General features: G+C 40.1%; 1 protein-coding gene across 2 annotated transcripts; it reads right to left on the bottom strand.

Annotated features, from left to right (window-relative positions):
- Positions 1 to 9,942: 9,942 nt before the first annotated feature.
- LOC131248156 (serine/threonine-protein kinase BSK2) lies at positions 9,943 to 25,571 on the bottom strand. 2 transcript variants are annotated; one of them, XM_058248244.1, is made up of 10 exons: positions 25,426 to 25,571; positions 24,860 to 25,347; positions 24,631 to 24,766; positions 23,038 to 23,171; positions 20,698 to 20,803; positions 16,122 to 16,207; positions 13,038 to 13,226; positions 12,763 to 12,921; positions 11,824 to 11,937; positions 9,943 to 10,425 (listed from the first exon to the last, which is right to left on the bottom strand). In XM_058248244.1, exons 2-10 carry the CDS (start codon positions 25,223 to 25,225, stop codon positions 10,174 to 10,176), a joined length of 1,542 nt encoding a protein of 513 aa, XP_058104227.1. In that variant the 5' UTR covers positions 25,226 to 25,347; positions 25,426 to 25,571; the 3' UTR covers positions 9,943 to 10,173. The 2 variants fall into 2 exon arrangements, with proteins under 2 accessions (XP_058104227.1, XP_058104229.1); XM_058248246.1 differs by having other exon boundaries at positions 24,860 to 25,083; positions 25,147 to 25,514.
- Between the last annotated feature and the right edge of the window lie 1,660 nt (positions 25,572 to 27,231).

Below are 27,231 nucleotides of genomic sequence, written 5' to 3'. Positions count from 1 at the left end.
AAGAGCTGCCACAAACAATCCACTTTGTGGACTCGAATTACATAGGCAAGCCTTTCGTGGGAACTTCTAGGGACGTGGGCTAAAAAATGAAGAAGACCCAAAAGTCAAGTAAGCTGCATGCATGATAGGAAAAGTAAAGATTGAACAGCTACCAATGAAATATTTGTGGGGCTAAATAAGTTTTGAATCAGGCAAGTTGTACCTCATTATTTGACAAAAATGGAATGAATGGGATATATTTCTCACAAACATCGTAAGAGGCCTCACTTAGCTTCCCCTGGCTAGAAGTTTCTGAGAAAAGCTTTCGTAGGTGATCCACGTGTCTTTGCTTGCCTTTGCCAATAACACGTGGATCAATCAAATCCCTGCATGAAAATAACATGGATAATTTGATAGCCTGATGAATAATGACCCACATAGGCCTTTGACCCAGGGTACATTGCAATAGATATGAGCCTGTGGGGCCCACCTGTGGGCCATCACTAATGAGTGAATACCACAAGGCTAAAGGACACGGATTTCCTCCAAAAGCCTTTCGCCGGGGGTCTACAGTTATGTTTATGAGAAATCCAACCCGCCCATCCATTGTTCGAGCTCATTTTAGGACACTTGAACAAAAATGAGGAGGATCCAAAACTCAAGTGGCCATACTAGATGAAGCAGTGGGGAAAGGAATGCCCACCGTTGAAACCTCCCTAGGCTCCACCTTGATGTTTCTATGCCATCCAAACTGTTTATAAGGTCATTTTCACCGGAGATGAATTGAAAACACTAAAATTTTAGACCAATACAAAACTTTTGTGGCCATATAAATGTTTCAACGGTGGTCACTAAATCCCTACGGTTTGCTCTCGTGTGGCCCATTTGAGTTTTGAATCCATCTTACTTTTGGTCACATTTACTAAAAAAAAGCTCGAAAAACATATAGACGGCTTGGATTTATCAAAAACATCACACTGGGCCCCACCCAGAATCCTTGTGCAGGAACTTCCTCCCAAAGCCTTCGTTGAAAGAATATCCAACCGTCTTAATAAGTGAAGGATTGAATGTGACAGGGATAAGCTTCATTACATCTGAAACCTGCGCAATCCTCTCGATTCATTTATTTGTATAAGAGTAATTCCATCCGAAAAGGCATCCCCATCCAAGAGATTATCCGGAGAGAGATAACGACATCATTTAAGCTGACTTTAAATGATCTAAACTGTTGGAGCCATCCCAAGCCAACAACTCCTCTCCCACTTTAATTAACTTCTCCATACGACATCATTTATTAACATTAATTAGCATTTAATTCAAACAGCTGGTTGGACGGTCCATCTAGTTGTGTGAGCATTTTTCTATATGAGTTATATATATATATATATATATATATATATATGAGGAATGCTCATAGACAACTACTTGGACCATTTAAATTGCCAACCCGTTATGTATTAAATGTTAAAATTTTTTATTTTCATCCCTGTGTAATACACCACGTATGAGTATATGTGATATAGAGTCTTACATAAGTATGATGAGAATTATGTGTTATCGATCCAATCTGTTCATCAAATAAAGCCGACTAATGAAATTTTATATATTACAAATTAGTAAATAGTCATCACTACTAGAGCTACACATGTAAGTTGAATCTGAACTATTAGAATAGATTTCTAACCACTTACTTTTCTTATACATGATATCATACTATTGATTAAAAGAAAAAAGAAAAAAAAAATCATTAACATGCTTATAAGGGACCCTACCTAATTAATGAACTGGATTTTCAAGATATGTAGCGTATCATCGGAATATATCACATGTGCACAGCTTCTTTAGCCATCTAATTTTCTTTGTAAACATTTCTTTTTTTCATTTCTATCACTTTATTCAATGCACTCTTCCTTGTTTAATGCTCTCTCCCTATTTAGTTTGAAATGAATCAAGTCCTTAGCCAAGAGAGGGCTGTATGGAGCACACCATGATCTTTGAATTTTATCTAAGCTAACCATCCATTTTGTTATATTATTTTAGAGTATGAATCCAAAGGAAAGAAATCTAAGGCAAAAGTGGATCACTAGAATTTATGGGCTTTATCTTCTCTCTTTTTTCTTTTTCTTTTTTTATCCTCTAAAATCAAGTCAGTTTTTGTGTTTCCTTTCATCCATGTTTGTGATACCTGATCAAGTTGGATGGAAAATAAACATTATAGTGGGCATTATAAAGGTCTCAATAGTGAGCGTTCTATCAATGTTGTTTCTTATGGTGCAGTCTACTTGGAGTTTGGATTTGCTTCATTTTTAGGATCATGTCCCACTATGATATGGAAAAACGGATGGACCGGGTGGACAAAACACATGCATTATGATGGGCCCTTTAGTGCCAACTTCGGTATTAAAGGACACTGGCAAATATGAGTCCACGTTGGACATCTTTTTTTCTTGTTTTAAGTTTCATGTCCAACGATTTGAACTACATATCAAGGTTCAACCACAAGAAATTTCCAACCTTTCATGTTTATATGACATCTGAACACTCTAACAGGTTGAACATCATACGAAACGCCTTTTTTTCATAATTATTTAATATCTAATTCTATGGTCATCATTTACCAACGTATATTTATTGTTTTATATGGTGTAGACCACTTGATAAGTAAATACTAACAATCATTGTAATGATTGATCGTCTTGTTGGAACTAAATCGGTTGGAAGGGTTGGATTTTATATGCACATAATACTTTAAAAGTTATCATATGGTAAACAGTAGCTTATAGCCCAACCAATTAAACTAAACGGCTATTTCTCTTGGAAAGTGATACGAGAACTTAGGGATGAACTTATGGATGCCTGAAGTACACGTACCCTTGATTTTTTATGGGATATATATTGATATGTATGTGTGATCCACTCTAATCATTACATGTATAATCCCATGATGGTCCAAGAGCTAAAAAATCAAGTTGACTTGTGATTCAAGCGAGCTATGCCAGGTAAAATAATTTAGAGAGGGATGTCCACCCTTAACTTTTATAGGGCCCACCATGATGATTATTTGAAATCCACTCCAACCATTAGAGACCATATCAAACCTTAGTCTTGAAGCCCAAAAATCAAGCCCATACGTGATTCAATTGGGCTATACCAAGGGAAACCGTTTGGAGGGTGAGCTTTCATTGTACACTATTTCCAATTGTGTAGTCCACCTAAACTACGGATGGGGCTTATCTCTAGTATCTAGGTCTAACATGGTATGACTCACCTAATGGTTGGAGTGGATTTCTCATTAATGCTATGATGGGCCCACCCAAGTAACAACTCTTTTTCTCTTCAAAATATATATATATAGAGAGAGAGAGAGAGAGAGAGAGAGAGAGAGATAGATGCCAATGATAAAAATGTAATTTACTACCAGAACTACCAGCTTCTTTGAGGCTGATTTAGCATCTTCTATTCATCTTGATGATTTAAACCCTGATTGACAGGTTTGATGAAAGAAACACACCATGATGGCCATCTACATAAAACCAATAGTTTGCATCCTGTCCCAGTGTGAACCATATCAGTTGCAAATGTAGCTGTTTTATTATTATTATTATTATTATTTTATTTTTATTTTTTTACACCTCAGGGCCTAACATCAATGATTGAACCTATTAGACCAGGTGGATTCTATATATACAACATGGTGGGCCCCATGGACTTGGGGGTTTTACAGACTTGTAAAACAAGAGTTGTACAAGCCCATCAAAATGTGGCCGAAAACCTTGCGCGCTAGTAGACATCACGACTGTCTATAAATACTAAGTTTGATATTTATAGTAAGTCGCGGATTCTAGGAGTTTGAGTTGTAGTTTGATTCTGATTTCTTTCCCATTGCTTGGTACCCCTATTTAAAGGGTTGTGAACTCATTTTTATTCATCAATTAATCAATTTCGAATTTCTTAGAATTTATTTCTATTTTCTACTTTCTTTCCTCGTGAATTCGAGAAGTCTCTGTGAGAAGTCTAGAGAAGCTCCGTGGATTCGGAGTAGTTATCCTCATCACATTCATCCCTGCGTCAATTGGTATCAAAGCGAGGATTCTCCTCGGGCCGATGACAAATAATGAAAGTATGAATCAAAATCTTGTGGACAGTGATTCGTTATCTTTCGAAAAGAATAGAAGCTTTCCACCGGGAGAGTCAATTAACCATGCAAGGGCTGCAGGCAACTCTCGACCGTCTTACGAATGCGCTACATCCGCCCCAAGCCCTAGGCGGTGCTCTACTACCTTTGGTTGCTCCTCCACCCATGGTGGCTCTACCACCCATGATTGTTGTACGACGCAACCCCAATTTTCGTAGAGCACTAGCAGTGGCAAATCCTAAGGCTACACCAGATGATTCAAGTTCTAGCGACGAGGACCTTAATGAGGGTTTTGCCCGATGACCAATCCATGGAGGTGATCATCTCGATCGTGCTGAAAGAGACTATCGAGGTAAGGCTGAACTTCCTAGTTTTAACGGTTTATTACATATAGAAGATTTTCTCGATTGGCTAGCCGAAGTAGAGAGATATTTTGATTACATGGACATGTCAGATCATAAAATGGTAAAATTTGTAGTGTTTACATTAAAATCTGGTGCTTCTGCATGGTGGAAACAATTATAACTCTCACGAGCCCACCAGAACGAGACGCCCATCTCATTATGGCCACGGATGAGACGTCTTCTTCGATCACGATTTCTCCCCAGTGATTATGAGCAGATATTATTCCAGCAATATCAAAATTGCAAATAAAAAAATTGAACAGTCACAGATTGCACTGAAGAATTCCAACAGCTGGCTATACGAAACGATCTGTCAGAATCTGAGTCACAGAATGTGGCACGATTTATAGGTGGGTTACGACCGACAATTCAGGATCGAGTTCAGATGTACCTAGTCAGGACTGTGGATGAAGCAGTTCAATCGACAGGTAGGGCAGAAACACAGCTTGCAAGAGTTCCTGCTCGTCCATATCCTTCAACTCGACCCCCTATGATGGGTCTCACGCAGGATCTAGTGCTGCCACGAGGAAAAGACCCAGTACCTCAACTTCCTACAACCGCAAATCGTGATACGGGAAGCGGCTCATCCAGACCTCAACGTGCAGCACCCACAATAGTGGGTTCGAGTAGGATTCCAAATCCTTATGCTTGGCCAAGGTCGAACAATTATTACTGCTTAGCCAACTGTGCCACTTATCAAACACTTGTCCTCAATATCCCACAGTACACTTGACTATAAACGAAGGGGGCACTGAATATGAGACCGAAAAAGAAGACCATCGCTTTGATGAACATGAACAAACCATTGAAGAAATAGTAGGTGGCGATGAAATGACGGGCGAGGATCGTGGCGAATTTCTAGTTGTGAGGCGATTGCTGTATGTCCCACGAAAGGAATTACATCCACAACGATACAATATATTTCGTACTTGGTGCACCGTCAACGGAAAGGTCTGTGATGTGATCATAGACAGTGGTAGTAGTAAGAACATTGTCTCAAGAGTGATGGTGGACAAGTTGCAGCTAACAACGACGAAGCATCCTTCCCCGTACTCAATTGGTTGGATAAAAAAGGTGAATGAGACTAAGGTAACTAAACAATGCACTATCTCGTTTTCAATTGGTAAAAATTATAAGGATCAAATACTTTGTGACGTAGTCGACATGGAAGCTTATCATATACTACTCGGTCAACCCTGGCAAGGACCGTGATGCGACCCATCGTGGACGAGATAATGTTTACGTATTCGCGAGGATAGTCGAAAAATAATCATTGCTCATATGGCACCCAGAGAACCACCCCGAAGCCTCTAAAGCGGAGGAGAGTTCCCTCTTGACCATTCGGAATTTTATAGAGGAATCCAAGGAAACCGCGAGGTATACGTTGTAGTGATGAAGGACGAGGAAGAGGAACCCTCAAACATCCCTCCAAGTTTAAGACTATTTAAATGAATTCAAAGAAATCCGGCCTGAAGAATTACCTGATAAATTACCCCCATACGGAAACATCTAACATTACATAGACCTCGTCCCTAGGCTAGCTTGCCCAACCGCCCTCACTATCAATTGAGTTTGAAAGAGTGTTAGATACTTCAAGGGCAGGTGGAAGAATTGATCCATAAGGGTCTTTTGAGAGGGATCATGAGCCCATGTGTAGTGCCAACTTTATTAATGTTGAAGAAATATGGAAGTTAGCACATGTGTGTCGACAGCCGAGCAATCAACAAAATTACCATCAAATATCGGTTCCCAATACCACGGTTGGACGACATGCTTGATATGTTAAAATGGGTCAAGGTGTTCTCTAAACTATATCTAAGGAGCGGGTACCATCAGATTCGTATTCGACCAGGTGATGAGTGGAAAACAACATTCAAGACCAAGGAAGGGTTGTATGAGTGGCTGGTCATGCCCTTCGGCCTATCGAATGCATGAAGTACTTTTATGCGTTTGATGAATCAAGTTCTAAAACCGTTCACTGCCCGATTTGTGGTAGTATATTTTGATGACATATTAATATATAGCCAGGATGAGGCGAAGCACAGGAAACATCTCAGGCAGGTGCTGTAGGTCCTACAAATTAACAAGTTGTACCTCAACTTGAAGAAGTGTAATTTTTTAACTGACAGCCTGTTGTTTCTAGAATTTATTGTAACATCCACAGGCATTCGTGTGGATGATGAAAATGTGCGAGCTATTAGGGAATGGTCGATCCTGACAAACATTCATGAGGTGAGGAGTTTTTACGAGTTGACGACTTTTTATCGTCGATTTGTGAGAGATTTTAGCACCATAGTCGCGCCTATAACATATTGCATGAAAAAATGACCGTTCTAGTGGACCGATAAAGCTGACAAGAGCTTTCATGAGATCAAGCATCATTTGTCTACAACACCGGTCTTGGTGCTTCCTAATTTTGACAAATTGTTTGAGGTTGAGTGTGACGCTTCATACGTCGAAATTGGAGGAGTATTATCACAGGAAGGCAGGTCGGTAGCCTCATACAGCAAGAAGCTCAGCGAAGCCCGAAAGAAGTGGTCGACGCATGAGTTTGAGTTGTAAGCAGTTGTATAGGTACTGCGACATTGACGACATTATTTAATTCAAAGAAAGTTTGTTCTGTACACTGACCATCAAGCATTAAGTTTATTAATAGTCAGACTAACATGAATCGTGTGAATGCTAGATGGGTTATGTTTTTACAAAAATTCACGTTCGTTCTGAAGCACAAGTTAAGGTAGCAGAACAAGGTGGCTAATGCACTTAATAGTCGTGCATTATTACTTGTTACGATGAGCAACGAGGTAGTTGGCTTCAACTGTCTCAAGGAGCTGTATGCCGAAGATGAGGACTTCAAAGATTCTTGGATAAAGTGCCAAGAAGGTCACCAATGACCTTCTTATATAAGACGGCTTCCTCTTCAAAGGGAATCGATCGTGCATCCCCCAAAGTTATCTGAGAGAGCAGATTATTTAGGAGCTACATGGAGGTGGCCTCGGTGGATACCTTGGGCGAGACAAGACGCAGGCTCTTGTGAAGCGGTATTACTGGCCGCAATTGGTATGTGATGTGGGAAAAGCAGTATAATGTTATCATGTTTTTCAGACCTCTAAGGGGCAATCTTAGAATACGGGCCTCTACACCCCATTACCTGTGCTTGACAGTCCTTGAGAGGATTTATCTATGGACTTTATGCTTGGTCTCCCACGAATACAACGCAGCATGGATTCAGTGTTCGTAGTGGTATATCGTTTCTCTAAGCTGACACACTTTATCCCATGCAAGAAGACCCTCGATGCAACACACGTGGCGAATCTATTCTTCAGGAAGGTCGTACGGCTACACCGGGTTCCCAAGACCATTACTTTTGATCGTGATACAAAGTTTATTAGCTACTTTTGGCGGACTTTGTGGACTCGATTCGATACACGACTTTAATTTAGTAGTGCCTATCACTCACAGACTGATGGGCAGACCGAGGTTGTGAATCGCACATTGAGAAACCTCCTTTACTGTATTTCATGAGAAAAACTGAAGCAGTGAGATTTGGTCTTGTCTCAAGCAGAGTTTGTATTCAACAACATGGTGAACCGCTCAACAGGGAGATCACCATTCCAGATTATCTACAGACGAGTGCCTCGCCACACACTTGACTTGGTCCCTTTGCCCAAGCACCCAGGCACGAGCATTGTAGCAGAACATATGGTAGATAAGATCATGGGCATCCATGCAGAAGTGCAGACCAAGCTACATGCCTCGAACGAGAAGTACAAGGAACAAGCATCGGCGACAAAAAGTGTTCGAGGTGGGCGACCGACCGCGTTATGGTCCATTTGCGCAAAGAGAGATTTCCGACCGAGACGTACAACAAGTTGAAAAATAAGAAGATTGGACCCATCCCAATCATTCGAAAGATCAATGACAATGCTTATATTGTTAATCTTCCAAATGATATGGCGATCTCACGGATTTTCAACGTCGCGGACCTGACCGAATATCATGAATCAGAGCAGGATGAGAACTCGAGGACGAGTTCTTTTGAAGTGGAGGGGACTGATGTAGAGCGGGTCGCGGACAGTTTCATGGCCAAGATGGATCAGAAAAGGCCCGATTGACAGAAGTGATCCAGACCATCGAACCTTAAATCGGGCGTATCTTGCAATCCGGAATGAGTTATCTGACGTAAAATATATGATTTTGGAGTAGAACGAGCTACTGAAGCCAACCAACCCCACTATGCCGAGTTATGCAGCCCAGAATTGCGAAAAACCCCTAGATCGATGGTCGTTTCCCTGTTTTAATTTCCTTTTTACTATAAATAGTAAGTTTTAGTTTGATTATAACTCTTCATCCGTCAGGCTTTAGGAGTTGCCTCCAACATGAAAAGAGCTTAGAATAATTAGGAGAACGGTTTGGTGAAGCTAAATAGGACACTTACTATTTTTGGCCAAAAACTCACAAGACTAAGTAGACATCACGACCGTCTATAAATAGTAGTAAGTCGCAGATTCTAGGAGTTTGAGTTGTAGTTTGATTCTGATTTCTTTCTCATTGCTTAGTGCCCCTATTTAAAGGGTTGTTAACTCGTTTTATTCATCAATTAATCAATTTTGAATTTCTTAGAATTTATTTCTATTTTCTGCTTTCTTTCCTCGTGGATTCAAGAAGTCTCTGTGAGGAGTCCAGAGAAGCTCTATGGATTCGGAGTAGTTATCCTCATCACGTTCATCCCTGCGTCACAAATTAGATGATATTTCAGCTAAACAATAACAGTCCATTCGGCTGTCCATCCAAGTTCCAATTTTGGCTTCTTAAATCAGTATTGGATGCATTACAGGCTGGACCTGAAATCAATCCAATTAATTGGCATAGAAAAGCATCCCACCCATCCCTATCTCTCTGGCCCACCACACATGTAGGGCCAAACATACAAACATAGCATACCATCAAACATGTGAAATATTCCTGAGCAGTTCCATTTCTCTCCACAGCACTTCATTTTTTTCAGGCAGTTTCCTTACTCAGAGTATCATTTATTTACTGACCAAAGACTAGCACTGTGACACCAAAGCGCCTGCAGAATTCTGAAAATGCCGAATGACTACAATATGTACCATCAAGCACAGAGCAGCGACAGGCCCACAGCTAATAAATCAACACTCGGTTCCACGTAGGTCATGATTAATGCATACAAGACCTAATAATGTCCTCAGACATAGCTTTAAAAAGAGTTCTCTTTTCTTTTAATCCAAGCAAAGGTGGAGACTTCTTTTCAACATCAACTAACAGTTCAGTTCCCATCTTCCAATATACAAAACCTCCCCTTACTTCTAAGGTGTGAATGCCATTTTGAGAGCCAACAACAATTTACCAGGACAAAAGGCAACAGGAGCGGGCAGTAGACAGAAGAAAGAGCCCAAATCATGACCATTGGAAGTGATTCAACACCTACTACTTATTTCTACCCCTTCTTAATACTTTACACATTCATCTTAAACTTGGTATAGGCTTGTAATAACTCTTTAACAGAAAATTTACTCCCACTAATCCGACCATTTCCATTATACCGCATTAATCTATCCACATCGTTGAAGTAGAGCAGCAGAGACTGAGAGGGTATGTATCCTAAAGGAATCCTGCACCTCCATGTGGAGTCTAGCCTCGCAGGTTATTTTGCTTCTTTGCTTCTAATGTAGCTCCATCGTTGAGCATGTCTTGAGCATCGGTCTCCATTCCAAGCTTGGAGAGGGCGAGGGCCTGCAAATAGAAGGCGGTGGGCCACTCAGGTATGCACACCTGGGCCTGCATTGCATCGCGCAGGGCAAGCTCCGGCTGGCCGTTCATCAAGTAGGACAGGCCTCGTCTCGCAAAAACAGTAGCTGAAGGAACAGACATCATCCCCACCAGCTGCATTTTGCAAGAATCAGTACAATTAACTCATCACATGATACTGTTACAATTTTGCAATGAACTAATATAATGATCATTGTATTTAGCTCTTCATGAATCCCTGTTTGGAAGACCGCATGAAAATGAGTTGATCTCATTTTAGTTAACAGTAATCATGTATTAGAGATCTTTATCTCTAATACATAATGAGTTCCTGTTAACTTAATTGTGTATTAGAGATAAAGATCTCTGATACATAATTATTGTTAACTAAAATGAGATCAACTCATTTCTATGCGTCTGCCCCAACAGGACCCAAGGATTCCTGTTAAGGAGCTCAGTGCCCCTTGTTTGTGCAGGGGGGAATTCGCTAAACGTGAACTCTTGGTCCACTCGCAACCGATCAGAACCCTGGAAGATGTCCTTGATTTCGTTGATGAGATTAAGACATTGCCTCAATGATAAATATTTCTTCATCCATATGTATAGACTAAGTGAGGCAAACTTGACATGGGATGCTTTGGCTAAGGGTGTAAACCAGCTCTCTCTTCTAATAGGGGATTCCTTCTCTGTTGTTTGATGTAGGTTTTTCCTTTTCTATCAATAAATTCATTTATCTTTCAAAAAAATAAAAAAAAAATGCTGCAGATGCAGCAAGCATGTTCGACATGGGACAAATCTAGCAGATGACCAAGGGGAAAAACAGCACGTAAGACTTCAGCAGTACGGCGGCAGACCCCAAGGAATGAGATGAACAGAGGGAACACATTAATTCAGACTAAATCAAACAAAACAGGAAGAATGCTGTGGACTCTTTCAAAACCACCCCTCATCTTTCCATGTTGTTTCAGAGTCTCAGTGTTTCCATTACCCATCATAAGAAAGCTTGGGTGCAGATCGAAGGGCCAAAAAAAGGTCTGTAAATGTGATTCCTTGCATGCATCTGATTGGGATTTGTGTTTGCTGAATCCCTTGGTATAATCTTGTCTTTTACACTCACCATCATCATCTAAGCCTATCCCAACTGATTGGGGTCGGCTGCATGAATCCTGTTCCACTATTCCACTCCATCAAGGGCCCTAGCATGAGTTTGGAATGTCATATTGTTTGGATTCATGTCGGAAGTTTTGGCGTAAGTTTGAATCCAGCTGCCAACCTGATGCAACCGTCCTTTATCTGGGCAGGAACTGGCGATGAGAGCATAAAACTCCCACAGGCTCAATGTAATAGACTAATAAATATGTTGATTACAATCAAGCACTATCTATAGTCTATTACATAGGTTGATTGCAATCAACAAGTTGATTTTTTTTTTTTTAAGATATACAAGTACCAAGTTTATAATCTTGTCTTTTACATTACGAAAGAAAAAACAAAAGCAAGAAATCACTTGATTAAGAAACAAAAGAAAAATACCTTTGAATAATAATCAATGGCAGTCTTGAAATCCTTGTCCCTGAATGCAATATCCCCGAATTTTTTGGTATTTAGCATCTCCTGCACCTGTTGTGTCCATTCTTGAAATGACAGCTTCATATTTGCACCACAATTAACACAAGATTACACCATGTTAGATTGCCATGTTCTCAAACAAGTGAAAGCATTGATATTAAAAGAAATCACATCTCAGGTGATTATTGCAGGTGTGATTTCTAAGGTCCAAGGGATATTGGCATGGGTAATGCCTGAGACAATAGAAGAGTTCCTCTTGGCATGGCAAAGGAGGGGTTGGGAAACAAGGTAGACGTGTCCAGCGGTTCGTTTTTATGGTAGGCCTTTGGGCTAGCTAGGGGGAAAGGAATAGTCAATGTTTTTGAAACACGGGTGGGTCAGTGTTGGAGGTGATTAAGAAGGTTAACTTTGAGGTGTTAATGAGGGCCTCTAGCTTAAAGGCACATGATTTGAGCTTGTTGTATAGTGTGTTTGGGTTGTAAGCTTTGCACCAGCTTTTGGCGTGTTTTATAAAAATTTTGGATTATCTTTCAAACAAATTAAGACAAAATAAAGCATTGTGAGAAACCGTTCTTGGTAAATGTGCTCAAGGCGAATGCTGGAAAATAAAAGAGATATCAACTACAAATGTAAAAGCTAAATGTCTTGCCAGCATCATGATAGTGATACTAATTGAAGGCCCTAAGAAGAGAAAGCTTCGATACTGAGAATTAATATGCTTCTTTTCCTCCTTCTTTATTTATTTATTTTTTATTATTATTATTTATTTTATTTTTTTGGTTCTTTGTTATATCAATTTGACGAAGGCAATGGCTTTGAATTTGGTTTCTAACAAACTTATGAAAAACACAGAAGGAACTCAAAGATAGATATAATAGAAAGGAGTCGGTAGCTCCCGCTCACCTCATTTTCTGCACCCTCTTCATCCTTGTAACCAGTTTTAAGCAATATGTCATGTACGGCAGTAAGGTCCATCCTTGCACAAGCCTTTCCAAGAGGAGAGAGCATGGTCGGCAGCACAGTTGTATTTTTTTGTAGACCCATCAAAACGCTTGATGCCACCTACACATTCCAATGAAAACATACTTGGAAAGTCAGCATCCAATTAAAAAGCAGGAAATAGTAAATATAGCAATATTAGTTATATTTTCAACTCAAATATGGATGTTAAAGTTTACCTCTTTCTGCTTTTGAAGAGGTGCTACTGCCTTGAGAAGAAACTTAGAATTAGGTCGATCTCTAGGCTCAGACTGAAGACATCTAGAAGCAAGTTCAACCAACTTTGTAGCATCTTCATTAGCATACTGCCCCTCCAAGGATGAATCCATCAACAACAATACATTGTTTCCCCTTATTAAATCTAACGCCTGCAATGAAATGCTAATCAGCTTATAGGATTGATTGAGCATCTACCAGACAAGCTTCTGTCCATCATGATTTTGATTGGATTCGTTGCATAGATATGAATCCATGAGAGCCTGGTCAGATCAGACATTTCTTGGGCAACAAAATAATAGATACGCCTTGTTAGAAATATCACTGGAATGACACAATCTCTCAAAGTGAAATAAACTCTGGCTGGATGAAACTTGAAATTTTCTGCTGCAAATGTTAGTACTTGCATTTCCATAACTAGGAATCATCATTGACTTAGATGGTTTGGAATATAGGTGGATGAGTGGCAAGACAAGGATAGAATTATAAATGAATGCATTCGAGGGAATTTAAGAGTAGCACCTAGCCACCAATACATAATATGATGAGGGAAGTAGACATAGAAATGTGTCACACATCCAAAGGCTGTGACTCCCTCAGGATATGAAAAGCATTGAAAACACACTGGTAGGAATATCAATCATGCCCTTGAAAAATATGTCACATGTCCAAAGGTAGTGATTCCCAATTAACCTATGTAACTTCGACAGGCCAAGCATGTAGTGTCAGACACATTGGCTTTCAAAAGACCCAGACGTGCAAATATTTTAGATGAGAAACTCACGCAGCTAATTAGGTCTGGGGCCAGCATGGTGTGTGTGTTACATGCAACCCATCTAGTGGGGTCACCCCATCATGACAAAGGGGCACCCTATGGCCAGTCCAATCATTAGGTGGGCCCCATGTGAATTTTTTAGGTTTTAGGGTGGTTGTCCATTGTTTCCTATGGTGTAGCCCACCCGACTATTGGATGGCCTCATTTTTTGGGGCATAGCATTTTCATTGTGGGCGACCTTGCTAGACGAGTTCAATTCTTCATAGTTGCATTATGTTCTCATCTACAGCTAGTTGCATGTGAGAGTCGTGAGACATTCTCATATTTAAATAATAAAATATTATATTCTGATATTATGTTGTATGGATATTTAGCCATTAAAAAATACTGTAATTATGCTTCAAAAGATATTGTAATAATTTACGCAAAATCCCATAAATAAATAACAAGAAACCTAAAAATTAATTAGCTGTAGTAAAAGATATTAGTAATTCATCATTAAAAAAATAGTTTTTTTTTATATGAGCCATGTCTAGGAGTGTTGGACACATGGTTTTGTGACCTGACAACTCAGACCAACTCGTTTGGTCCTGAGTGAAATCCTGCCCCTATTTTCAACCCCCACTTGCAGTGTCAAACTGGATCAGTCCAAGTCTACGTGGACTCAAAAGAAGTCACACTGGACTCGTCCGGGTCTTAAAACCTTGGTTGGATATGCAGGCACGAAAATATCACGGCACAACATTGTCAAGAAAAGAACTGATTACCTACATGCAACAGCTTGTGGTACTGTGTTATTTTCCCATCGCTATGACACTTTTGTAGGAAATCATTACCACGTAGTAGACGATAGATCCCACCATGAGGATCACCCAATGGGCCATCTTGAAAATCAGGTTGATATGTTCACTAGGTGGGCTGCACCTGTACGTTGGTTGTCCATTGATCCCTACTGTGTGGCCCACCTATGAGAGGACCGGCTTGATTTATGTGTTAGTTGATCTTCAGGGTGAGGTCTACCATTTTCATGGTATTTATGTCCCTTATAAGTGGCATGTTTGCAGGAAAAATGGTACAGTAGCAAAAGTTGTGGCACCTTGCCTGTAGGTTATCAGTTCTATTTCAAAAAAAAAAGTGTGGTGCATTTTCACAAGGTTAATCGTGCATTTAAATGGGGAGAAGTACAATGATGCATCCAGAACACAAGGTTGCACTAAGGGAGCATGCATAAATGGATAATGTCCCTCACTACCTGAAGAAAACCATAGACCAAAAAAGGAAGCACATATATGTTGAGAATATAATCCCCATTAAACAAACTGAAGATTTTATCAATGTGACTTGGAGGGAGTCAATCTTGATGAACAAAAGTCTACTTGGAAGGATATCACAAGAGGAGGGTATTGCAAATTGTTGTTTGCAAATTGTTTTATCGATCAAAATATCTTTGTTCAAAAAGGCTATGGGGCTGTTGCATGCCATTTATTTCTCATTTAGTTGTAAATCCACAACATTGTGCTGCATTTGTCTTGAAAACAGACTGCTCCTTGCTTATGAAAAAGCAATTACAGAAAGGCAGCGAGTGACCACCTCCCACACATGCAAATGTGTGTCACCCATGCAAGATCCAAACTGGCCACTGACTCACCACATGAGAAAAGGCCTCCCCTGAAATTTCAGGCACCTTGGGTTAACAGTTAGCCCATGGCTGGCCTTCAATCCTAACCATAGGCATACCTCTGATGGAGGAAAATACATTAAGTATGTTTTGCAGTGGCACCTAAACACACCCTACAAGTGTCCATTAAATATGAACTCCACATCCCCATCCAAACATAGAGGCATAGAGTCAAAGATTGCTGGCATATGAAAATTTATATATTTGTTCTTCACCAGAATCCTCCAGATTCAGCAAGCTTTTCAGTTCTTTTTGTGGATTTCTTCATACAATAATAGACTTTATTGATAGAAGTGCATCTTTTCATGTGATTTACTTAGAGAATCACCTAGATCTGTGTGGGTTGTGACTCATGGTCGAACCGGATCAGGTACTATGGACTCATCCAAGTTTTAAAACCATGGGCAGAATTTGTTCTTTCTGATTATCTTTCCCAATGTTTTTATAAAAATATAACATTTTCACAAACATGGGCAGCTTAATTATAAGGCATTAGGCATGAATGTAACTGAGATGCTTTCTAGAAGGATCATGTCTAAAGAAACCTTAAAAAATAAAGTAAAAAAATAATGCATGGAGCAGAATGCATCATACATGGCTTGGGGGGATGTGCTTCCCACTTAAAAGGTCCAACAGAACTGTCCCATAACTGTAGATCACACTCTCGGGGATGACCCTTCCTGCAACATGAACAATCAAATCCACTAAAGTTGGGTTCTAAAAAATATATATATACATATATGAAACTATAGAAACACACAGCATGAGGGGGGTGGCAATGCATCGGTGCAGGTCAGGTCGGGTCAGCCCAAGCCAAACAGGCCAAGAACTCTGGCCTGACTCTGACCCCCGACCCATTACTTATGGCTCAACCCAACCCAATTAAAATTCATCAAAACAACGCCACACCAGACCAGACCCATCTAATTGTAATCTGGCCGGACCCAACTGACCCAATCTAGCCCTTCAGAACCCAACTCAGATTTAAGAGTGGAATACGGGGCTAAAAGGCATGCCCGACCCAGCCCAATTGCAAGTGTACATACATACATAAATACATCTATACTTCTGTTTCAGGTATTGGGTAGGATAGGGTCAACACATTTTGTGTGGCCCGTTGATAACCATATGGGTGGATCAGGTCATGTGGGGTTCAAACAAGCTCAACCCAGTTACTTAAATGGGCCACATTTCCTAGAGGATACCCATTTAGCTGGGCCCAGACCTGCCTCAGAAGCAAGTCGGCCCAGTTGCCCAACAGGCTGACCCAACCCATTGCCACCCTTAAGCAGGAGTGAAGTAGATAAAATGAATTTGAGACCACAGAGCCTCCTTCCATGGGAATAGGATTCAATTGATGAAATTTTACTTTAAGCCTTTAGGGCAATGTATACAGAAAACAGCTCCAGACATGGGTTCATGAAAAATGGATCAGAAAATGCATTAGGGCCAGAAAATAGAAAATACCATAGATATCATATGAGAAAGGAACCCAGAAAAGCATCCAGGAAACCATACACAAAATTGAGCCTACAACATTACATTAGATGAACATGAGGAAAGTGCAAAATAAGGTAATATATTCATATTCTTCAAAGTGATAGGGGCCATGAAGCAACATGAACAAGGACAGATTCTGCACAAGCAACCTTAGGATTCCTCTTCTCTGTAAAGTTCTAAAAAAGGAAAGCTGACAGTTCAACACTTTCTTTAGGCCTAGGGGAGATAGTGAGTGCTGGTATGGTTAGTGCAATCATGCGAGTGCAATTTCTTTTTTACTTTTCACACGTGATAAGGCATGCATGCAAGGAACCAGAATCACTCATCAGGTGATACAACTGCACACTAGCATCTCAAATAGGCTGATCTGATTGTCGATTTGGAAATAATTGGACAAAATAAATTAATGTTCAAGATCGATTGATCATTTATCCATCTTTGATTTGCAAGAGTACCTGCATAATGGCTGCATTGGCCTAGCTTAAGAGACCAGGCATTTGACAGTTGGACACACCTGTTAAGCAGCTCCGCCTCCGCTCTTGTATGTGTGCCTCATTGCCACATTGGAGGTGGCTCAAAAAAAAAAAAAGGCGAGTGCACTCAGCATTCCACAAGAAAGAACCTCTCATGCTAAGTTCCAATGCATGGTGAGCCGCAAGTGGATGTTGACTATGAACTGCATGTGCACTTTCCTTCCACAAGTCTCCCTTGATGAGTGGACACCTATTTTTAGGCCAGGGCAAGTTCAGTGTGAGCCCTACCTGATGATTGTGTCATGTCTCCCACGTACACGTCAACTCACTTACCAAAAGAGATAAATCAATCAATCAAGACGCTACCTCATCAAACCCTTATATTAGCATTCATCCGAGGTTCAATGTACATGCACATGATTAAAAGTCTGTCCAATTCAATTATCCTATGGGCCAATCCTTTCCTTTTTAAATCTATTGGTTTTTTTCTGAGCCAACTTTTGGATGGTTGCTAAGAAGAAGATTTTGACTATGGATAACTTGGGGAAAAGACGGATGGTTCTTCCTAATATTTGCCTTTGTTGTATGAATAGTGTAGAATCGGTCGACCACTTACTGCTTCATTGCCACTTTATTTCTCATGTTTGGGCTGAATTTGCTAGTCAGTTCCATATCAGCTGGTGCATTTCAGGTTCAGTGGACCTCCATCTCATAGCATGGCATGGCATTAGAATTGGAAAAAAGAAAACTCAGATATGGAGAATGGTTATTCTCGCTATTTGGCGGGCTGTGTGGGTTGAAAGAAATGATAGGTGCTTTAGAAATCGCTCTTCCTCTGCGGAGATTGTAGCTTCCATAGCAAAACGCCAGGTCATCAAATGGGCCACCTACGTAGATATCTTAAGGGAAGCTGATTTTTCTTTCCTAGCTGTTTAATGGTTTCCACTATCTCAGCGAAAACCCTTTTCTGTTTTTTCAGCTTTTCTGTTCTTCTGCTTTTTTGTACTCTTTTTCCTTCTAATACAAAATCGTTGCCTTTCAAAGAAAAAAAAAAAAATTTGGATGGCTAAGTCTGATGACCATTGGACCATCACAGCCCATACCATGATGAGGCTCACCATTCACCCGTCACCTGGTTCAGATTTACCAAAAAGGTGGTCTCAATGAGTTTGGACATTGCCCGTGATTTTATGAAGCTACTTAAAGTTGACATGACTGCCGAATCTGCAAACTCCAAAAGACGGACAAAGTCACATTTCATCAGGTCATAATAAACTTTTTCCTAAAAAATCTAACAGCATCCACCTTAAAAGTAATGGGCATTGACAGCAGAGAGTTATCTGCAAAAACTATGAAAACTCAGGGGTAGCTGACACAAAAGGCAAAAGGTCAGGTAATTACACAATTGTCAGAAAAGCTAAGGGCATATATACAGAAACCCCTTAATTTATGTGTAACCATGACAAAGGCCATCCAGTAACATATTAAATTATTAAATAGTTGTTCTTCCCAAAACTGAATCAAGAGCATGCTTAGGCAAGAAACTACATGTACATGCAAAGAGGAATGTAATTTGGACATCAGACACAGATGTGAATGTAAGACATGGTGCTTTTGAAGGTCAGATTTAAAACACACTGGAAAACTATTTATAGTAGTACTGGTATTAGTAGTAATGATAATAATAACAATAATACCCTTGTCCCAGGTTCCCAGCTAATTGGAGTTGGCTTACAAATTTTGTTTAGCCAATCAATACCATCTACAACCCTATCACTGGTAACTGAAGAACTTTTCACATCCCTTACCATCACCTTCATCCAAGTCCTTTAATAGCTTCCTCTCCACCTTTTCTCCAACCTTTCAACTGTATTAACGTTCCCCTCTCCTCAGCAGAGCCGTCTTTGGTCTTCTTGCACATGGCCAACAATCTCAATCTGCTTCCTGTCATTTTATCTCTTTGGGATTATTCCAAGGCTGCATTAGAAAATCTCATTCTTAAATTTACCCTTCCTGGCCCTCCCATACATCCATCTTGATATCATCATCTTTGCAATACTCCATCTCTGCTCATGTTGCCTTCTAACTGCCCAACATTGCCCTCCCATACATCCATCTTGATATCATCATCTTTGCAATACTCCATCTCTGCTCATGTTGCCTTCTAACTGCCCAACATTGCCCCACACAGCAAAGCCAGTCATATAACTGTCTTATCAAAGTTGTGCCCATGTTTTATAGGAAAGAAGCAATCACACGACGCTCCAAAGAGACATCCCACTCCACTGACCTAACTGTAAGGGGCTGTTCAGATTTAGCCAAAGTTGTGTCATGACAACCTATCCATGGACCGTTATTAGGACTAGTTCATCGACATGCCATTGGGACTAGTTATTCCATTCCTCATTTGTCAAACACCTGGAATATCGAGTATATGGATGGATTGCGGCACATGTGGAGAGCTTGGTATGGATGGCGGCACACTGACACGTGCATGTGCCCATGTGACACGTGCACATTGACACATATGCCACACTCTTTGCGCTTGAAGATTGATGGTAGCATATGTGTGCACATGTGGTGTTCGAACTTGGACAGTCGCATACCTAGCATATTTGGAACATGTGACATATGGGTAAAAATGGGATGTTCCTCGCGTGCACCAACCAATCGGAATAAGTAGATCCACCTCTTCACCATAGAACCAATCCATGCTTTAACTATTGTCTTAACCACTTGTCCAAGGGTGCCTAAATTTCCCATGCCTACATGAGATTGACAAACACTGGACATGTACTTTTGTCCCGACTGCTTGTCAATGACACAAGAATCCAAACAGCACCTAATACATTTTAACACTATTTTTGCAATTATTCATATGGACAAGTTCCCAAGAATAAGTAACAATAGTGTAGTAAATTTATGAATCAACCATTTATGTGCAAAGTATTCCAAAAGCATCAGATTCAAATAAAAATACATTTAAGTGAACCCACAAGACTCTAGAGCGCATGGACATGGTCAAGAGTTGACATGGCATAGTTTCAAGAGGAGTAACATGCCCTTGTCAGATGGTTGCTATTATAAATATCCCCATAATTTCAAGAGGAAAACAGGTCGTGAACAGTTCCATGGCCAGACTTCAGCCATAGCAGGAACTTCAATGGGAAAAAGGATAAGTGCTACTACTAAGGTACCTGTGCGCAAAAATTCTGGAGGAGTGTAAGCCAAGTTGGTACTATAGCTTTTCCCATCCCGACTGTTTTTCATAAGACCGAAACTGGATAGACGAGGGTCACCATCCTGGTGCAAATGCATAAATTATGTTGAAGTTTATTCTGAAAAAGGTAGAGAAAAGTGCATTGATCCAAATAGACACCAAACTGATTCTAAAAGAGTACAGATGCTAATTTAATATAAGAGCAAAGCAGTTACACCGCAATCATGATGAATATGTAATAGCAATCAATGTCTGGAAGACATTCCAATGTCAAAAGATATTAGACAGTTGCACATCTTCTAAGATGGTCTACCAAAAAATGAAGCAAGAGAAAAATATTAGTTTCTCAAAGCTTATTCCATTCTGAACAAGCAAAGAGCAACAGAGTATTATTCTTAGTGACATGGATGACAAGAAGAAACACTCTATTCTAATATAAACAATAATAAAGAAGATTGGTAAGAGATATATTGTTGTTCCTGAAAACATATGCTGGTGTTCACGTGACAGATATGGTCAGCTATGAGGTTGAACTGCTCTACATTGTATTTCCGATACCCCACATGTATCCATGTCATATTTGCATACAATAGCAAAAAGATTGAAATGCCTTACCAGGTTTTTTTTTCAAAAAAAAAAAAAAACTGGCTTCCTGGGAGTAGAAATTCAAGCTCAATTGATAAATTCAAAAAGCATGCTTCTTGGATGTCATTGACGGCTTTACTGAAAGTATGGAAGCATATTTTATAGTAGCAAAGTTTACTTTCCCCAAACATTCATTCAAATGGTTTTAATTCATAAATTATTTCCCATCTATATGGTTTTCACTTATCTTTAATGTAGTAACTTAAGTCCATTACTATCATTAATGGGTCACTGCCTTCATTTATTATATTTTGCATTTCGATCAAGCAGTACCTGGTACCTTCCTTTGGTGTCCTTCTACAGGAGTTTCTTCAAAAAAGAAAAAAAGCTGGTGATTGATGGATTAGTTCTAGATGTCTGTCTATTCCTTGTGGACCTAGTTCATTGGATAAGTGCAGAAGCAGAATTGCATGCTTTCATATGACTCCCTACAAGTTCTAGAAGTCGGTTGTAGTTGGCTTGCTATGCTTTTGTATCATCAATCCTGTATAGCAAAGCTCCATGTTTATGCGCTTGTACTTTATCGTGTTTATTCCATGTATATTTATCTAGATTTGGATAAGCATGCATTTCTACCATCAAATTTTTAAGGATTTAGATATCCAAGACATTTGGAAGTTGCTCATTCATAGTTGTTTAGAACATCTGGAAACAATTCTATAATTTTCCCAAAGAGAATTTATGTAACTGCCAAAATGTAGCTGAATGCAATGAGATTTTGAATCTTTCAATGACAAGGGGTATAAAAACTGTCATGTTTGTGTCGTACAAAATTATCTAGATTTGGATAAGGATACTTTCTACCATCAAAATTTGATGATTTAGATATCCAAGACATTCTGGAATTTGCTCATTCTGAATTATTTAGGACATCTGGAAATAATTCTATAGTTTTCATTTTTTTATAAAAATAAAAAATAAAAATCGAAGGGGTATAATTTTCAAAAAAATAGTTCAGGTAACTGCTAAAATATACCTACGTGAAATGAGATTTTGAATCTTTAGATTAATAGAGCATGGAAATTTATTTGGGAAAATGTTCCAAAATTGAGTAAAACATTTCTCAAATTTGAGTATAAAGAAAACACCAAAGTGAAAGAAGGGAAAAACATATACAGAAATAATTTAAACCCTCATCACATGAAATGGGAAATGAGACGATACAGAAGCAGGAAGAACAAAGATGCAATAACAAAAAAAGAAAAAGGAGATGGAGCACTAGGAAACATCAATTTAAGGTAATAAATAATTCAAAATATACATTTAGATTTAGAAATTAGTACATTCAGAAATTGATTATACTTGGAATATCCAGATTCAGAAAGATCTTAAAAGAACTACAAAAAGTACAAGACAAATATATCTAGCAATGGTCATAGTGAAACAGTGGCAAGGCTCAAAAACAGGAGTGGCACCTGGGGTTGAAGGTTACTGAAACTACGGTTTAAGTTTGGTATGATTGATTAGGCCTGACTAATAGTTGACAGAACAAGAAAACATTAGAGGAACCATTCTGTCACAACAAATTGCAATAGCTGTCGTACCATTCAACTATTTATTCTATAGTGGTAACAGAGGATCTAACAGTTGGTATTTAAACAAAAAGGGATAACAAGATATTCCAAATGAGAGAACTTTTTGAAAACCATTGAATCAAATAAATTTAAGATACCTCATCAAAAAGAACTCTATATGCATTCAAATCATGATAGATTTTTCGATTTTCGGTGTTGCAATGATCGAGTGCCTGTGCTATATAGTATGCAACTCTCAAACGCATTTCCCATGGCAGCGGCTGCTTATCCCCTGTAACAAAGCATAAAATCCACTTAGTTATGCAAACAACATAACACAAGCGACGCAGAGAAGTAAGTGGAATACAGTTAGAATACAATTCACATGGGTTCATGCTTGTTTACAAGATTTCAGATGCAAGCAATACAATCTGTATGGAAATAAGCACTTAGGAGCATCAGTCTTTCCCATCTGAGAACGCAGAATAAACACCCAGATTGATTCAAACCAGATGTTTGAAACCATATAAGACTTGGAAAGCATGCACATGCATCCATGAACGTGTATATCAACTTTCGAACTCGAATAGAAACTATGCATCAGATAATGACACATCAGGGGGAAAAAAAATGATATCACCACATGGACCGTCAATAAAATGAGACCCATTCAACCCATAAGTACATAGATCATGTAAACCACACTAGAAAATGCATCTGAACATACAGAGAAAGAAATCAATTCAGAAGCATTCCTAAACAGTGTGAAGTCATGATGCGAAGGCATCAAAACAGGGAAGTGATTACTGAATAGAATATAAAGAAGGCTTGCCCCAAAGCAAACACCTTCCCTAAACAACAACACGATCATGCATTTGGATGCACTGTGGAAATCAGTGAATGCTAATTTCCTTCCTCATCACTCACATTGAAGGATGGGTTCCCAATAGCAATCATATTACTCTCAAGTTGGACTAGAAAGAAACATAACAGTAATTTGAAGGCCACTCCCTCATTAGAGATGCTAGGACACACCATTGGTTTTTGGCATTTCCCATTTCATTAGCCTGGATGGGTGAAATTTGATTCACTTGACCATCCAAAGACAGCCGCCTAAACTCTCCACAAACTGCCATTTTGGTTCTTGACTCTTTAGGCCTGAAATCACTACCGGTAATCTACAAAGCGCAAACTGTTATATTTGTGTGTAAGGAGGCATTACAGATCCTCCGCCCAAGAAATGGCAAAGTGCACCCAGGTCTTCATTTCTGAGTTGACAAGTGGGGCCCACAAGGGAATCCAGACCAATGGTTTGTTGCATCCCACTGCAGATGGACAACGCCCAAAAAATCTCCCAGAACGGAAGATGCAAGCCACCAATCCTGGCACTTCCCTCAGTTGCTGTATTTCTCGAGGCTACAATTCTAGAGGTTAGGATTCTCCTATCGAGGAGAGTTTTGGGGCATAGGTCATCCACTGTGGGACACAACAGACCAACGGTCCTGGGCCATTGGCCCACTTACCAGTACTGAAACCCAAGTATCTGCCCTCTGATCAAGGATCCTATAGTTCCACCAGTGAGTATCCCAACACCAAGGTTTTCATCTTCAAAAACAGATGCCATGCCAACTCGCCTAAAATCCTAACTAAGACTCCAATGGCTCGTATAGAGAATGAAAGAAGAACACATCCAAATTCCCCCAAAAATATAATAATAAAATAAATAAATAAATAAAAATAAAATACCATACAGTGGAAAAGATGCTTGGAGAGAGTATCGTTCGGCATGAACTCAGCCACCAAAAGACGTTCGTCTCCTTCAGCGCAGCACCCGATCAGATTCACCAATCTCTTGTGCCGCAACTTCCCAACTCCTGCCGCCTCCGCCTACCATCGTAATTGCAAAGAAACAAACCCGCAGTTTACTTCAAGAAGAAAACCTAAAATCACGAGAATCTCAGAAAATCGAGAGAATCGTACGACGAATTGCGGCGCGTCGGGCCACGACTGCTTCGAGAAACGCTTCACGGCAACGAAGCGATTGTTCTCCAGCTTCCCTCTGTAAACGACGTTCGGAGCTTTCTCTCCGCTCTCCGAGACGATCAGATCGCTGCTGAAGCCGTTTGTAGCGGTTCGGAGCTCCGATAGAGCAAATTCCTTGAATGCCGACACTTGAGGATCTTGCTCCGTTGGATCTCCATCACCTTCAAAAAAAAGTATAAAATTAAAAAAGGATCTTAGAAAGAAGAAAAACGAGTGAGAAATACCTAGATCTGGTTTCTCAGCTTGCAATGATTCTTCGTCGGGAGATTGAACGTTGCTGGTTTTCGACTGTAAGCAGCCCATCCCTGGAAACTCTAAACCCTAGAACATATCGGGAAACGATCCGTTCCAAACTGAAAAAATCTGTCCGATACCGATAGATCCCGGCAATGCAAGCTTCGTTTTGGGAGAGATTTTCTACTCTTCTGCACGGAGACAGAGAGAGAGAGAGAGAGAGAGAGCGAGCGCAGAAGGAGAGAGAGAGTAAGTGAGTGAGTCCGTACAGGTGCTGAGCAGAGGAGTCACATGATAAGTCGATGATGGAGCACGTGATCGACGGGAGCGGAGCTTTTGCTACGGCAGCATTTCGAGAATTGCTACTCTAACGAGTGCGTTTGTCGTCATTACTAAACAGTGGCAACTCCTCCATCCAACACGTGGCGTTCATGCCCATAGATCGGTGGCCCATTTCGTTTCATGTCAGCTGCCAACTTGATGGAGTGATCTTATGGTTTCCAAGCTGTGTGTTCGAAGATGCTGCGACAGTATGGATTGACGTATACGCACTTGCCATATGTACGACTTTCGAGTTTCCACCATTTAACCATTAAGCGACAAACAACATAGTCGGGCACTATTTTCGCGGGCAGCAGCCTTACCCTCAACGCGGGGTTGGCAAGTCAGTGTAAGTCTGCACGTCGGGTAACATTTCGTAAATGGTACTAACCTTACGAACCGCTCGTTGATGAAGATAGATATTGGATCTGTACCGTCCAATTAGTGGATAAACTATTGGATGAGCCGTTGAAAAACTTTTCTGAATGAAAATTTACAAACATGCTATCTATTAAAGCTTTTGGACGGCCATGAAACATGAAGAGCACTGTCAAGGAAAATTCCATAAATCAAGAGGATCAAAACATTCAATTGTTGTATATTTTCACGATTTGGGCCATACATAAAGTGGCCCATCAATTAGACGATCTAGATGGATCGAATGTCCACCTATCGTTCAAGTGAAGGAGCTGTACCATTTACTGAAAAGTACGTCCCATTGACAAGGGGTGCGGGCTTTCTCTTGAAGCGGACTGAAACCCTAGTGAGAGCAAAGCGCGCTGAGAAAGCGCGTTGAGAAGAAAAGAGCGTTGAGAAAGCGATGATTAGATAGAAGGTTAAAAGTCACTGGAGTGCTATTCGCTAAAGGCAGGGGTTAACACCAAGTTCGGTCAGACCGTGACCGTACGGCCTACCTTGATGTATATGTTGTATATCCACGCCGTCCATCCATTTTTCTCAATCATTTTAGGGCGGACTGACAAAAATGAATTAGATCCAAGACTTAAGTGGACCACGCTACAGAAACAGTTATTATTAAACGCCTACCTTTAAAAAATCCATGGGGTCCACTGTAATGTTCACTTGCCATCCAACCTGTTGATTAGATCACCTAGACCGGAATGAAGGGAAAATACAAATATCAGCTTGATCCACATTTTTTTGTGGCCCACAATCATTCAATCACCATTATTTTTTTCTAGAATGGTCCAACTGAGATCTGGATTGCTTCATTTTTTGGGGAATGGCCTCAGATCATCCTAAAAAAAGGATGAACGGTGTGGATATACGGAAAATACATCAAGGTGGGTCCCACGGTCAGGGCCTAACCGAACTATGTGGCACCCTTGCCTGACGGAATCGGCTCCCGAAAGTCACTGCAGGACTTTTCAGGTAAAACTCTTAATGTTAGTTCGGCACCATTTAAAACGCAGTCGACTCATACTAGGCGCATGTGGTACCGGTAATACAGCTATCCGTACCATCCAATTGGTGGGTCCCATCATAGGCGGATAGTATATTTGCAACCACACTGATCAAGAAATTCTAACCTTTGTAGAAAAGGCCGTTATGTGGGAAGCGGATTGCGTAGAGAGAAGACTTCGTGGGGCCACCATAAATGTATGTCATATCCATGCTATTGATCTGTTTTACCAACTCGTTGTACGGCACAATACCACAATTTTATATATATAAAGTGAACCACACAACCCTGATCCTTAGCTCAAGTGGCAGATTGGGCAGAAGATACCTCG

This window comes from Magnolia sinica, chromosome 6 (genome assembly GCF_029962835.1).
Source record: "Magnolia sinica isolate HGM2019 chromosome 6, MsV1, whole genome shotgun sequence".
In the NCBI taxonomy this organism is placed as follows: Eukaryota; Viridiplantae; Streptophyta; class Magnoliopsida; order Magnoliales; family Magnoliaceae; genus Magnolia; species Magnolia sinica.
The sequence above is the reverse complement of the archived record's forward strand: the minus strand, read 5'-3'. Positions and strand labels throughout refer to the sequence as shown.